At 43.5% G+C, this 15671-nt stretch overlaps 1 protein-coding gene across 1 annotated transcript in view; it reads right to left on the reverse strand.

Moving 5' to 3' along the window:
* Positions 1 to 15196, reverse strand: part of MINDY4B (MINDY family member 4B) — a 63109-nt gene extending 47913 nt beyond the window's left edge. Inside the window, exon 1 of the mRNA XM_066240789.1 lies at positions 15094 to 15196. Within this exon, the coding sequence (XP_066096886.1) occupies positions 15094 to 15196 (103 nt within the window). The remainder of the gene's footprint in view (positions 1 to 15093) is intronic.
* Positions 15197 to 15671: the final 475 nt, after the last annotated feature.

Below are 15671 nucleotides of genomic sequence, written 5' to 3' on the forward strand. Positions count from 1 at the left end.
AACTCTCAGAGGTCAACCAGTCAACCAGGTAGGTGTGTTGTATGGCCAAAAATGTGGGCCCCAACCTGACATTTTATACTATGTTAGATGTGTTTTATGGCCCAAATGTGCTCTATCTTGGTACACATTCCATGTGAGCTTGAGAACAATGTGTATTCTGCTATTGTTGGATAAAGCAGTCTATAGATGTCAATTATATTCCATTCATTGACAATGTTGTTGAGTTCAATGATGTCCTTACTGATTTTCTGCCTGCTAGATCTGCCCATTTCTGATACAAGGGTATTAAAGTCTCCAGCTATGATAGTGGATTCATCTCTTTTTCCTTGCAATTCCATCAATTTTTGCCTCACAAAATTTGATACTCTGTTGCTAGGTGCATACACACTAAGAATTGTTATGTCTTCTTGGAAAATTGACCTCTTTATCATTATGAACTGCCCTTCTTTCTCCCATATCCTGCTGATAAGTACAGGTCCCACCACCATGTCAGGGGAGTATATTCCACAGAAGCGTGACCTGCTGGGGGGGGGGGGTCATCCTAGGGTGTGTCCACCATATCTGCACATTGTCAGTGATCGTGGGCCAATCATTTAACCGCTCTGTGCCTCAGTTTCTACTCTTGTTAAATAAGGAAACCATTTTAACCAGCTTGGTGGGTCATTATGAGGATTCATTACTTCAGAAGCATTTAGAACAGTGGCACATGGCAGGGGTTGATGACTTTTTTGCCGTTTCTCTTCAAAGCAGGGATAACAACTCCTGCTTGGTTACCAACTCTCACAGTCATTACAAAACTCGGGGATGCTGTGAGGTCCTTAGTGATGGGAAAGCAGCACACAGATGGAGTGGTGGTGGTTTTGGAGCTTATCTCCCTCATTCTTTTCACAGATGTCACTTTCCAACTATGCCGGATGACTGTGCGGTGACACAGAGCTGTCTGCTTGCATTTGTGGACGGGAGGAGGTGAGGCCCCGCCCCCATCGTCAGGCTGGTGCTCCGCCTCTGCCCGGAGGTGAGGCCCCGCCCTATTGTCAGGCTGGTGCTCCGCCTCTGCCCGCCTGGAGGAAGCCTCTGCCTTGTTTCCCAGGCTGTTCAGACAACAGGAAGGTCACGGGGCAGTGAGTAATGAGCCGTGGGCTCAGCAAATCTGCCGTGTGATCTTATGGAAGTCATTCACCCTCTCTGAGCGTCTGGAAGTACAAAAAAAAAAGGAGGGGGGAGATGTTGGATAACAGTAGATAAACCTCAGCCCCTTCAGGGTTCACGTTCTCTGATTTTGGCCGAATTTGTCAATTCTACACAATTCCCCATAGAATCTCCGACTCGGGCCCACGAACCCCCGTCCACTGGTAGGCTGCTTGTGGTTTTGTGCATTGCTATGTGCTCTCTCCCTGGGCTTCGGATCACCCATTTTCTGTGGAACCAAGGACGCCCATCAGACCCAGGGACCTAATTCTAGGAACCTGAGGCAAAGCAGTGCTAACCAAGCCCAAAGGCAGGCAGCATCAACAGATGCTCCCAGGAACGAACAAGGTGCAGAGAGGTTTTCGTGATGACTGCCCCCGGAGAGTATAAATAGGAATGCTTCCCTTCCCGCCCCGCTCCCCTCACGCCGTCTGTTATTTATTGATGTCACACAGTCAGCGATGGCTGTGTGTGACCCTTGTTGTTGGTGACAGGGACAGCACTGTGCACGACAGCGATACTTGCCTTCTCTCGTCTCCCGGCAGCCGTGGCTATACGGTTTGTGTCTATCCTAAGATGGTAGATCTGGGTTTCCCTGGCTCTTGTAACCAGATATAAACAAATCCCTCACCCTCCTCCCTATGGGGAAATAGGATATAAATAACAAAGTTGGAGCCATCTTTCATCAGAGAGGCTATGGTTACTAGGAAACGCACACTGCAGTCAGGTTCTCTGTTGTCACTATGTATCCGTATGGCATTGAGTAGAAACTCCCGTTTTCTGTCCTTGGCCTTTTGCGTGATCCTTGAGTATACTGCTTCTCGCATAGTCCACTCTTTCATGCATTTCAAGGGACAAAGACTTGGGCTCTAACTTGGCCACTGTCATCAGCTTGCTGTGTGGCTTTGGGTGAATTAAATCACCTCTCTGGTCCTCAGTTTAATTCTCCGTAAAAGGAATTGAGAAGGTTGGGCTAGACCAGGGATTGGGAACATTTTGGCTTACAGGCCAACGAATCTGATCTGCCGTCTGTTTACATCTGGCCAGCAAGCCATTCACAGTTTTCACGTTTTTTAAATGGTGGAAAACAAATTAGAAGAAGAAGAATATTTCATGACACAAATGATTACACTCTTTCATAGTATAATATAACAATGTATAATTATAAGATATATAGTAATACATATTATATTTCATGAAAATTATGTGAAGTTCAGGTTTGAACCCGCAAGTAAAGTTTTCCTCAAACACAGTCGCACTCTTGTAGGTCCTGCCTGTGGTTGCTCTCACGCAACCGCAGAATTGAAGAAATACGACAGAGGCCACGCAGCCTGCCGAGGCTGCAATGGTTGCTCTCGGACCCTTTGCAGAGAAAGTTTGCTGACCATGGTCCTACGTGTTCTCTTAGGTCTCTGAGACACCATTTTACAAGCTCACTCGTTCTCAGCACGGCCTTCTCAACCTGGGGAAGAACTTCCAGGCTTTCGTGAACCAGGCTGGGCTCCTTCTCGGGGAAACCCGGCCCTCCCCAGGAGTCCTGTTGCTATCCTAGCTGAAGCCTGTCCTGAAAAGGACTAGAAATGCTTTGGCCCAAGATGGGATTGGATGCCGGACTCTGGGCCAGCCCTTACTCTGGGTTGGCCCAGGCCTGAGGACCAAGGTGATGAACTTGCCCTGAAAACAGGGGCCGGCAGCGGTCCTGGGCTGAAGCCGTTGCAGGTCTAGCTGAGAGATGCAGTGTGAGGACGTCACAGGGACTCCAAGCAGCAGGGCTCCCGCAAGCCGGAAGTTCCTTGGTCTTTCCCATCAAAGTCTAGTCATATGTACATTAAAAGAGACACATCACCTGGTTGCAAGGCATGCAATTTATTTGGATCCTGCAAAAATAAAAATAAAAATTATGAGATGGGCTGACCTGTGGTGGCGCAGTGGATAAAGCGTCGACCTGGAAATGCTGAGGTCGCTGGTTCGAAACCCTGGGCTTGCCTGGTCAAGGCACATATGGGAGTTGATGCTTCCAGCTCCTCCCCCCTGTCTCTCTCCCCCCCCCTCTCTCTCTCCCTCCCTCCCTCTCTCTCCTCTCTAAAATGAATAAATTAAAAAAAATTATGAGATAACGAAGGGAAATTAAACACTGTATTCTGGTAATAAATAATTATTGACTTTATTGGGTGTTATAAAGCTATGAGGAGATTGTTTTTAAAAGAGTCCTTATCCTGAGATGTATACACACTATTTCCAGATGAAGTGATGTAATGTGGGGGATATGCCTGGAAACCCCCTACTCGGGAGGGTTGGAAGCGCCCGCGGCCGTGCGGAGAAGGCAGCGTCGCCCACAGATCTGCCAGAGGTGCGGTGCGCGGGGGCCCGTTATATTATGTTCTCTCATTGTGTGTGTGTTTGAATTCTTTTTTAATAATAAAGAGCTTAAAATATTGAATGTTCACAGCAGTAATTAAAATTTTGTATTTTAAAAAATGTTTGGTCTATGAAGAACACCTCACACAAGAGCCAGAAGTATATAATTACAGTCATTGTAGCTGGATTTATAACAGAACTATCTGGAAAAAAGTTTCCCTATGAGAAGAAAATAAATTCCTTGAAGAGGAATACTTGTGTTAAAATTCTAAGCATTTAACAATTTCAGTTGATGACATATAAGTTATTATTATTATTGTTGTTTTGGGGTTTTTTTGTTTTTGTTTTAGTATTATTGTTTTTAATTTTTAGAAAATACCTGCAATTTTATTATACTGTTTCTTTCTTGGATAGCTTTACAAATGTATTATTTTTTAAGTGCGTTTATTGGGGTGACATTGGTTAATAAAATTACATAGGTTTTGGGGGTACAATGCTATAGACGCCATCCATACACTGTATTGTGTGCTCACCACCCCAAGTGGACACCTCAGGCCTCCTTTTCTCACCGTTGTTCCTCCTCTCTCTCTTCTGCCTCCCCCACTCCCTTTCTTCTGCTCATCACCAGACTGTTGTCTATGTTTATAAATTTTTGAGTTTTTTGGTTTTTGGTTTTTTGCTCAATCTCTTCACCTTTTCACCCAGCCCTCCACCCCGCTCTGACCCGACAGCTGTCGGTCTGTTCTCTGTCTCTGGGAGTCTGTTTCTATTTTGTTTGTTAGTTTATTTTGTTCATTAGATTCCATATATAAATGAGATTATATGGTACTTGTCTTTCTCTGACTGGCTTATTTCACTTAACACTATACTCTGCGAGTCCACTCGTGCTGTCACAAAAAGTAAGATTTCCTCCTTTTTTATGACTGTGTGATATTCCACTGTGTAGATGGACCACAGCTTTTGTATTCACTCCTCTACTGATGGACACTTGGGCTGCTTCCATATCTGTAAACAACTTAGGGTACATGTATTCTTTCAAATTGCTGTTCTGAGTTTCTTCAGATATATTCCCACTAGTGAAATCGCTGGGTCATAAGACAGTTTCATTTTTAATTTTTTGAGGAAACTCCATACTGTTTTCCACAGTGGCTGCACCAGTCTGCATTCCCACCAACAGTGCACGAGGGTTCCCTTTTCTCCACATCCCCACCAGTAGTTGTTGTTTGTGAATTTACTGATGATAGCCATTCTGACAGGTATGAGGTGTTATCTCATTGTGATTTTAGTTTGCATTTCTCTGATGATTAGATCTTTTCTTATGTTCATTGGCCATCTGTATGTCCTCTTTGGAGAAGTATCTATTCAGGTCCTTTGCCCATTTTTTAATTAGATTGTTTTTGTTTTTGTGTTGAGCTACATAAGTTCTTTATAAATTTTGGGTATTAACCCATTATCAGATGTATTATTGGGGAATGTATTTCATTCTCCCATTCAGTGGATTGTCTTTTCATTTTATTGATTGTTTCCTTTGCTGTGCAACCTTGTTAAATTTGATGTCCCATTAGTTTATTTTTTTATTTTGTTTCCCTTGCTCGAGAAGATATATCACAAAAAATATATTGCTATGAGAAATATCTGAGATTTTACTGCCTATATTTCTTCTAAGATATTTATGGTTTTGAGTGAAACATTTAACTCTTTAATCCAGTGGTAGTCAACATGGTCCCTCCCGCCCACTAGTGGACATTCCAGCTTTCATGGTGGCCGGTAGTGGAGCAACCAAAGTATAAATAAAAAGATAGATTTATCTATAGTAAGTTGTTTTATAAACATTTATTCTGCCAAACTTAGCGAAAATATGACATAAAGTACTTGGTAAGTAATTATTATTATATGCTTTAACTTGCTGTAACTCTGCTTTATAAATTTTATAAAGTAAAGTTACTTCCCTACTTTATAAATCACCATTACTGTGGAACCAGTGGGGGGTTAGAAAATTTTACTATTAACAGAGATACAAAAGTGGGCAGTAGGTATAAAAAGGTTGACTACCCCTGCTTTAATCCATTTTGAACTGATTCTTGTGCGTGGAATAAGAAGGTGACCTAATTTCTTTTTTTTTTTTTTGCATGTGTATCTTACAATTTTCTCAACACCATTTATTGAATAGACTGTTTTACTCTATTATATGCTCTTGCCTGCTTTGTCAAATAGTAATTGACCATATAGGCATGGGTTTATTTCTGGGGTCTCTATTCTGGTCCATTGATCTATGTATCTGTTTTTATGCTCTTTTGCTTACTATGGCCCGGTAGTGTAATTTGATATCAAGTAGCATGATTCTTCCAACTTGGTTCTTATTTCTCAAGATTGTTGTGGCTAGCTGGAGTCTTTTGTGGTTCCACATATGTTTTTGGACTATTTGTTCTAGTTCTGGGAATTAAGCCATTGGTGTCTTGGTAGTGAGGTAAGACAGTAAGAAGCCCGGAAAATTCCTTGGCAGATGGAATGGGGAAACCGAGACAAAGTAATTAAACAAGGCCAAACAATGTAACCAGTGTACAGCCAGCTAGTGGATTGCAGGACCTAATCTTCTCTAACCAAAGACACTTGAGAGCAAGCGGTTTACACCTCTCCTCCATGACCAGGGAATAAGTAGTTTAAACCACCCTGGTCAGGGAGAAAAGTAACAGACCCAATTAGTTCCATTTGTGCCAGATAGACCAAAGGGTGGATGAAGTCAGGGGGACAAATAGCATAAACCCAGTTAGAGCCAGATAGACCCAAGATAAAAGTAAAGCAGGGAAGCTGACCAGAGAAATGATCCCAGACTCCTCTAGACGCTCATTGTAGTGCATCCTCATATTACAGATCACACCTGGAAAGCTGATGATCCTCTACTGCAGCTCTTCCCTAAGACCTCCCCTAAGGTTCCCGAGGCAGAAGAGAGGTGAAACCCGTAAGACAAAGGCCGTGGCGCGGGCTCTCTGGAGCGTGCTGCCGCCTTCCTTCCCTCTCAGGGCGGCATCTTTATTTTTCTCTCCTGAGCTCTGAGCTTTCCTTGGAGACTTGCAACCAGGGGAGCAGCAGGCAGCAGGCAGCAGCGGCTCATTGGGGCTTGCCCCTTGTACCTGTCTTCAAGGCCGCTTTTTTCTCTGGCCAGTGAACTAAAAGCAGCCCCGCCTTGGCTCACTTCTTTCCTGTAATGTTTCTAGGGAGCCACAGCAGAGCACTGCTCAGGCTCGCTCCTGTGGCTGCTTCTACCCGAAGCCCTTGCTTTGTTCCACTGTCCCCAGCTTTAATACATGTACTCTCAAAGTCACCTGGACTCAGATGTTGTGAAACCTTTCCTGCATAAAGTCAAAATCCCACAAACTACCAGCCAGGGTGAGGCAGACTTGTTCCAGGCCCCGGCTTTTTTTGGTGACAGGTGGAACTGTATTGGATATATCATATAAGTTGGTTTGGGCAATATGGACATCTTTTTGGATTGGTTTAATTTTATTTCAAAATTGTACAAAATGGCCAAAAGTGGATATAAAAAAATTTGTCTTCAGACATGTGGAAATTCAGACAGAACAACAAAACAGGTATTATTTGTACTGTAATGAAAAACCTTTCTCTGAGGCAGAATAGGGACATTTTAATGGTGTTACTTCTTCCCATCCATGAACATAGGTATCTGGTATCTTCTTCAGTTTCTTTCTTCAGTGTCTTATTTAATTTTCAGGGCTTTCTTAATTTTTTGAGTATGAATCTTTTACATCATTGGTCAAATTTATTCCTAGGTATTTTATTTTAATTTTTGATATAAGTATAAATGGGATTTTTTTTTTAGGTTTGTTTTCTGATAGATCATTATTGGTGTATTAAAATGAAACTGATTTCTGGATATTTATTTTGTATCTTGTGACTATACTGAATTCATTTATCAGTTCTAGTAGAGGTTTGTTTGTTTTTTGGTAGATTTTTTAGAGTTTTCTCTATATAGTATCATGTCATCTACAAATAATATCCCATTTTACTTCTTCCTTTCCAATTTGGATGCCTTTTATTTCTTCTTCTTGTCTGATTGCTGTGGCTAGTACTTCTAGTACTATGTTGAATAAAAGTGGTAGAAGCAAATCATGGATCTGGTTTGCTAATATCTTATTGAGTATTTTAGCATCTATATTCATCTGAGATATTGGCTTATAATTTTCTTTCTTTGTAGTGTCTTTATCTGGTTTTGGAATTATGATAATGATTGTTGATCTCATAAAATGAGCTTGGAAGTCTTCCCTCCTCTTGAAGTTTTTAGAGTAGTTTGAAAAGAATAGGTGTTACTTCTTTGAATGTTTGATAAAATTTACTTGTAAAGCCAATCTAGTCTAGGACTTTATTTTGTTGTGATTTTTTTTTATTACTGCTTCAACTTCATTAGTTGTAATTGCTGTATTTAGATTTTCTGATTCTTCCTGATGCATTTTTGGAATATTATATGTTTCTACGAATTTATCCATTTCTTCCAGATTGTCCAATTTATTGGCATATAGTTGTTCATAAAATTTTCTTACAATTTTTTGTATTTCTGTGGTGTCAGTTCTAACTTCTCTTTCATTTCTGATTTTATTTATTCAGATTTTTTCTCTCTTTTCTTGCTGAGTCTGGTTAATGGTTAATCAATGTTTATTTTTTCAAAGAACCAGCTCTTATTTTTATTAATTTTTGTATTTTTTTACTCTATTTTATTTATTTCTGCTATGATCTCTATTATTTCTTCTACTCACTTTGGGTTTTGTTCTTTTTCTAGTTCCTTTAGGTATAAAGATCAATGTTTGAGATTTTTCTTGTTTCTTGAGGTAGGCCTGCAATACTCTCAATTTCCCTCTTAGGACTGTTTTTGCTGTGTCCTGTATATTTTGGGTTGTTGTGTTCTCACTTTTGTTTGTTTCAAGCTATTTCATGATTTCTTCTTTGATCTCATTGTTAACTCACCCATTGTTTAGTAACATGTTATATAGCCTTCATGAGTTTGAATGTGTTCAATTTTTCTCTTATGATTAACTTTTAGTTTCATACCATTAAGGTCAGAGAAGATACTTGATATAATTTCAGTCTTCTTAAATTTATTGAGACTTGTTTTTTGTCCTAATACATGGCCTATTCTAAAAAATGTACCATGTGCACTCAGAAAAAAAAATGTATGTGCTGCTGCTTTGATTTGAAATGCTCTGAAGATATCAACAAAATCCATCTGATCTAGTGTGTCATTAAAGGCCACTGTTTCCCTGTTGATTTTCTGTCTTGAAGATCTTTCTATTGTCATCAATGTGGTGTTAAAATCCCCTACTGTGACTGTATTACTTTTTATCTCTCCATTTATGTCCATTAAGATTTACTTTATATATTTAGATGCTCTTATGTTGGGTGCCTAAATGTTTACCAGGGTTATATCTCATGGTTGGTTTGCTCCCATTAACATTATGGAGTGTCCTTCTTTGTCCTTTAAAGCCTTTATTTTAAAGTCTATTTGTCTAAGTATTACTACCCCAACATTTAAAATTTTTTATTTGCATAGAGTATCTTCTCATTCTTTTTTTTTTAATTTGTGTGTAACTTTTATTTTGAGGTGGGTCTTTGGTAGTCAGCATATATATGGGTCTTGTTTTCTTATCCATTCCACTACCCTATGTCTTTTGATTGGAGCATTTCAGCCATTTAAATTTAAAGTGATTACTGATAGGTATTTACTTCCATTTTATTCTTTTAACTATGTTCCTCTGTTCTCCTCCTCTTCCTCTTTCTCTTTCTCTACCTCTTTCTCCTTCTCCTCCTCCTTCTTCTTCAAGAAGACCCTCTAACATTTCTTGTAATACTGATTTGGTGGTAAGGAACTCCTTTAAATATTTCTTGCCTGAAAAGCTCTTTACTTGTCCTTCAATTTTAAATGATAGCCTTGTACCTGCTAGCTGCTCATTAGATTGAGTCACTGGAAGAGCCTCTGGTGGTACTTATGTTTCATGAGGTAGGTTTTCCGTGAGTCACCAGGTCGGAGCAGGTGGTGTTCACTAGATTGATACAAGTTCAAATGCTGTGTCAGTATTGGGTCTGAAGCTGGTCAGCAAATGTCCTGGTATATATACCAAGTCTAGCAGCTACCTACTGGGTGCTTGCACACATTTGTTGTGGGGTCGGGTCTCAGGGAGCCATCAGGGTAAGACCAGCAGAGTTTATCAGGCCCAAACAATTTAAGATTTGGCCGTGTGAAAGGAAGGCTCTGCACTGGCTAGAGGTGCGAGGGGAAAATGGCCCCCATCCTAGAGCCACTCAACTCAGTCTGTCATAGATGTTGCCTTTAGCCTGATCTCAGCAGTGTGGGGCTATGGGGATTTGGGAGGGTGGGTTAGTGAATTTTCAATGAGGAGGAGTTGCTGGTTTGGTTTGGGAGAATGTGGGGGGAGTGGCTTTTCCCCCAAAGCCACACATTTCAGTCTGTCCCCAATTCCTCCCAGACCTGGGCAGGGCAGAGCCACTAGAAGTCAGGAGGGTGGGGCCAGGGGGGCCTGAAGAGTAGAGCTAGCAGGTTTCCCCTTGTGAGTGGGAGGCACCAGTGAGGTTTGCAGGAAGGTGGGGGGGGGATAGCTCCTGCCCCAAAGCCACAAAACTCAGTCTCTGACACCCCCCGAGTCTACCCATATCTCTAAACCCCAGCCTACCCAGCTGGTTCTCAGCAGAGCAGAAACCCCACAAGGTGGGACAGGAGGGAGGACAGAGGGTGGCACTGCTGCATTCCACAGGCTGATGCCACAAGGAGAGCAGTGCTTCACCCAGGAAAGACAGTGTCTGTGGTGTGGGAGAGAAGCTCAGAGCAGGGATCCTGGCCACTGTCCCTTCAGCTCTCTCCCCAGACCCGCCAACCTCAGTCTCTCCTGAATCTAGTCTGCTGTACCCTCCCTTCTCTGCAGCCCAGGGGGATTGGCTGCCAATGAGGTTTTGTGTATTGGCCCTTTAAGTGAATGCCTGTGTCTTTAGCAGACTCTCTGGTGCACAGAATCCCTGCTGATATTCACAGCCAGATGTTATAAAACCTCTTCCTGGCTCTGGTGCTCTGAGCTGGGGAGCCCGCCTGGGGATCCACACCCTACACTTCTCAGGGGGAAGCTCTGCAGCTGAGATCCCTCCAGGGTCTCAGCTGCTGCTGCCTGGGGGAGCAGAACTCAGCCCTTTTTGAGTCTCAACTGTTCCTACCAGTCTCCATGCTGCTTCTTCTGTGAAACCTTGGTTGTAATTCTTCTCTCCAACTAGTCCTCAGCTGGTTATTCAGGTTGATCGCTCTCTGCTTTAGCTCTAATTACAGTTTGGTCCTGGGAGGAGTTGAGTGTAATTTCCACCTACTCTGCTGCTATCTCAGTTCCCTGGTGACATACACTTTAGTAATCATTTTACTATTGATATAGAATCATTTAAAATTTTAAAGTAAACAAATAGAGAAGACATAGGCATTACTACTGATTCCCTTGCCAAATACACCAAATTTTTCTTTTGGATTTTTAGCTTGTATATCAATCGTGGAAACATTAGCATTTACCAAGTGCCTCCTGGGATACTGTGCATGATGCAGAACATCTTATTATTTCCTCAGTATAACTGTTATAAGATAGTTCTTGAACTTGAAAATACATCTGGGTTGGCAGTGATTGATTGGTAGCTTCTCGATTATCAGGAACCCAGGATTCTTCCATTCTTTGGCTCTTCCTTCCTCATACTTGGTTTGCTTCTCGTGGTCCAACATGGTTGCTTTACCTCCTATGATTAACTCTGCATTCCAGAGTGTTGGAAGAGGAAAAGGGTAAATGACATGCCATTTAAGAGTATGACACAGCCTGACCAGGTGGTGGTGTAGTGGATAGAGTGTTGAACTGGGACGCAGAGGACCCATGTTCGAAACCTGAGGTTGCTAATTTGAGTGAGAACTCATCTAGTTTGAGCAAGGCTCACCAGCTTGAGCTCAAGGTTGCTGGCTTGAGCGAGGGGTCACTCAGTCTGCTGTAGCCACCGGTCAGGGCACATATGAGAAAAACAACCAATGAACAACTAAGGTGCCACAACGAAGAATTGATGCTTTTCATCTCTCTCCCTTCCTGTCTGTCTGTCCCTCTCTCTGTCTCTGTCATACACACACACAAAAGAGTGTGACACAGATTTTGCACATGTCTCTTCTGGTCACATCCCATAGGCCAGAATCATGTGGCCACAAGTTGGAAGGGTAATTGGAAATGTAGCCCTTAGCAGAGCAGCCATTCATTTTGCTAAGAATGCTTTTACTACATTGTAAGGGGAGAAGAGCTATTGAGGGACAACGAATAGCTTCTGTCAGGAACGCCTTAAAGGTATGTTTCTGTGCTGATTCCGGGAGTCTCCCTCTTGATCTGAGTTTATTTCTTGCTTTTCTTTCTTCTCCATCTGTATTCTGGCCCCTCCTCCCCTTTCCCCTGCCTTCTTGTAAGTAGATTAATTGAAAAGCAAAAGTGGCCACATTTCTTCAGTTCTGATGGTTCTGATCTATTATTTATAAATGCCAACACATGTAGTCACTCATCTCTCCTACTTCTACGCTCGCATATTTCATTTTGTAGCTCAGGAGACACGGGCTTAAGTACCTCCTCCTGTACTTTGTCTCTCTGTGATCCTGGGTAAGTCAACTTAGCTTTGTCAGCCTTGTCTTCCTCAGCTGGAAGAAGGCATCATTGCATCATAGGAAAGAGTCCCTACTCAGCTTACTTTCCTGGTAACAGAGGATGTGAAGAGCCTTAGGAATGTGCTTGGGCTTTATCAAGGGTAAAGCTTCCTGCTGGGAAGACGTGTGTGAAGGGAGCCCTGTGTATTGCACTTCCCTCGCCCCTCTCTCAGAGGGCACACTTGTCTGCGCGTGACCTCATCCCAGTTACAGCTGGTTGATTCAGGCACAGAATCTAGTCTCCAGCAGGCTTGATTGTTTATTCTGGGAATAGGAGTTTGGACTCGAAGGTCACATGATGATAGTATATAGAATCCTTTTATGGGTTGACCTCTATAGAAACCGTCTGCACCGCAGGGGCCTGGAGTCTTTCCTGAGTCCTGGAGACCAGTCAGCCCTTGTGTTCTGCGCGATACCTTAGTCCTTCAATACATTTCTTTTCTTTGCTCCAATTTGTTAGTTTCTCTTCCTTATAAGAATCTCCACTCAGTAATTGTATTACAGGTAAATTTGGCAAGGTTAAACATTTGGTGCCCTTGTGTTATAACCCTCTGCCCTTTCACCTCCTCCGAGAAGAAGGTAAATTGTGGTTTCCTCCTCTTTCTGTGTTCTTTGCCAATTAAAATCGGCCATCAGAAAAGTTTCCAACAGCAATCATTGCCACTGTGTAGAAAATATGAATTTATAGATGTACACTCTTCCCAGGGCAACCATGTAAACCTCAAGTCTTTATTTTTTCCCATTGATTTGAGAGAGAGACAGAGACAGAGAGAGAGGAAGAGAGGAGGGAAAGGGAGAGAAAGAGAGAAACATCAACTTGTTGTTCCACTTAGTTGTTCCGTTTAGTTGTGCACTCATTGATTGCTTCTCATAGGTGCCCTGACCAGGGGTCGAACGTGTGACCTCTGGCACTCCAGGTTGATGCTCTATTCGCTGAGCCACCTGGCCAGGACCATCCTTAATTCTTAATTACATAACAAAAAAACACTTTTTCTAATAAAATGATTTTATGTATCAGAAAAAGAAACGAGGAGGTGAACTTTCTGGACAAAGGGAAGAGCTCTTCGTCCTCTCTGACTCTTCTTCACACAGACTGTGAAGGTGGCGACCTCGTTTGTGCAGACCCACGGCACACCGTGCAGGCACAACAGGCTTAGCCCTCGGGGTTTTGAGACCGGAGACCTGACTCCCCCCATTGAGCTGGCTGTTTCCCCTTGCCCCTTGAGGCACCTCCCAGTCACCCAGACCTCCTGCTCTGAGTCCCACCTGAGGCTCTAGTCCTACAGGCTGTCTCTCTTCTCACTCACTTCATTGCATTTACTGTAGTTCCCCATGTAGAAGATGCACTCTTTTCGAAAAACTGGGTGCGTCTTATACAGTGGTTGTAGATTTTTTTTTACTTGCATTTCCTGCTTTTTCACGCAGATAAGGAGTTGTGTGAATTTTACGGTGAATAACACTGAGTTCAATAACTTTATGTAATACTTTTTTTTTTTTTCAAATTTCGGGCCCCCAAATTAAAGGTGCATCTTATCCATGGGAGCGTCTTATACATGGGGGTAGGTGGCTTGTCTGTGGTGTAAGAGAGAAGAAACATCTCCCCAGATACTTGTTAAAAACGGCAAGAGAGATTTTATTCAATCTATTGCAGCAGGGGGGAGAGAGCTCAGTGCAGAACCAACTCCACTCGGAGTATGGCAAAGCTGCTATTGCTCAACGACCAGCTCCTGACCCTTTTGTCTCATGAACATTTCTGCGTCTGTCTGCAACCTGAGTGGACTCGGCATCTCCTGGGGGGGTTTCTGTAAAATGTCCCTGTTGGGGGACCAGCCTCTGTACCTATCCCGCCTCCACAGGCCCCGGCACGGTGTTTTGCTGTCCTGTGAATCTAGCTTGGCCATTTCCCATGTCTGATCTGCTGGAGAAACTCCCAGAACACAGGCTCTCCCCAGGATCAGTGATTGCTTCCTCCATGCAGCCTCCAGGATTGGCTTCCCCGGGACACTGGGCACTTCTCCCTGGCCGGCCTGGCACAGGCCTTCCTCTGGCTCTGTTGGCTGGCGGAGCCAACAGTGCCCTCCCTACCTCTGACGGGTGCCGGGTGAGTCCACAGCTGAAGGCAGTGATTGATTGCACTTGAGTCTGGAGTATTTGCAACTCACAAGATGCTGAAGATAGAGTTTTGAATTTTCTGAGAATGGAGTGTATTTGGAAAGCCCCCAAGGTTTCTTATACAAAAACTTTCCATTTCCAAAGTGAGCCATTTAAGAAAATGTAAACCTTTCACTGCTTAAAAAAATAATGGGCCTCAACAGGTGGTGGTGCAGCTGATAGGATGTCTACCCTGGATGCTGAAGACCCAGGTTCGAAACCCTGAGGTCGCCAGCTTGAGCGTGGGATCACAGACATGACCCCATGGTTGATGGCTTGAGCAAGGGGTCACTGGCTCAGCTGGACCCCCCTGGTCAAGGAACATACGAGAAAGCAATCAAAGAACAACTAAGGTGCCACAACTACAAGTTGATGCTTCTCATCTCTCTCTCTGCCTGTCTGATCGTCCCTGCCTCTCCCCCTAATAATAATAATAATAATAATAATAATAATAATGGAAAGTAGTACTAACATAAAGGAGGATGAATAAAAGGGAAGAGGAAACCTCAACTATTACATGAGTAAAGAATAACAAGAGCTTAAAATACTGACTGTCCACCTTCTTGTCTCCTTGGTCTGCCTGGCAGGTCCTGCACGGAACAGACCCAGATGTGCAGACCCAGATGTGCGTGGCATGGGGCGGCCAGGTGCTGGTGGGCCCGCTGGCCTCTGCGCACCCTGCATGCCCTGTGGAGGGGCCCCCAGGGGTGCTCTGCTGCCTGGGGGAGCCATGCCCCTGAGGAAGTGCTGCATTTCTTTATCAGAGGCCGTTTTAGCCATGGCGGGTTGTAGAGTTCTTTTGGATGAGCCATTTTTCACACAGTGGATAGCCCAGCTGTGGATTAGATCTAGGATCTACAGAGTGTGGGCTGAGACCTTTCTGGGTGCATCCGCAGGACACTGACAGGAGCGGATAAGCATGAGGCTTCACCTTTTGGGTTGGAGAACGAAATTCTGTGGCTGGGTAGCTAAAGAGGAGAGGAGAGGGAGGGGAGGGGAGGAGAAGAAAAATGGGAAGGAGAGGAGAGGAGGGGAAGAGGGAGAAGGGGAGGGGAGAGGAGGAGAAGGAAGAGAAGAGGGGAGGAGAGGGGAAGGGGGAAGAGAGGACAGGGAGGGGAGAGGAGAGGAGAGGAGGAGAAGAAAAATGGGAAAGAGACTAGAGGAAGGGAAGAGGGAGAAGGGGAGGGGAGGGGAGAGGGACTTGTGACAGAAGAGAATGCAAGCACGTGGCTTTTGTGTCACGCTCAGCCTGCTG

This window comes from Saccopteryx bilineata, chromosome 8 (genome assembly GCF_036850765.1).
Source record: "Saccopteryx bilineata isolate mSacBil1 chromosome 8, mSacBil1_pri_phased_curated, whole genome shotgun sequence".
NCBI classification, from domain to species: domain Eukaryota; kingdom Metazoa; phylum Chordata; class Mammalia; order Chiroptera; family Emballonuridae; genus Saccopteryx; species Saccopteryx bilineata.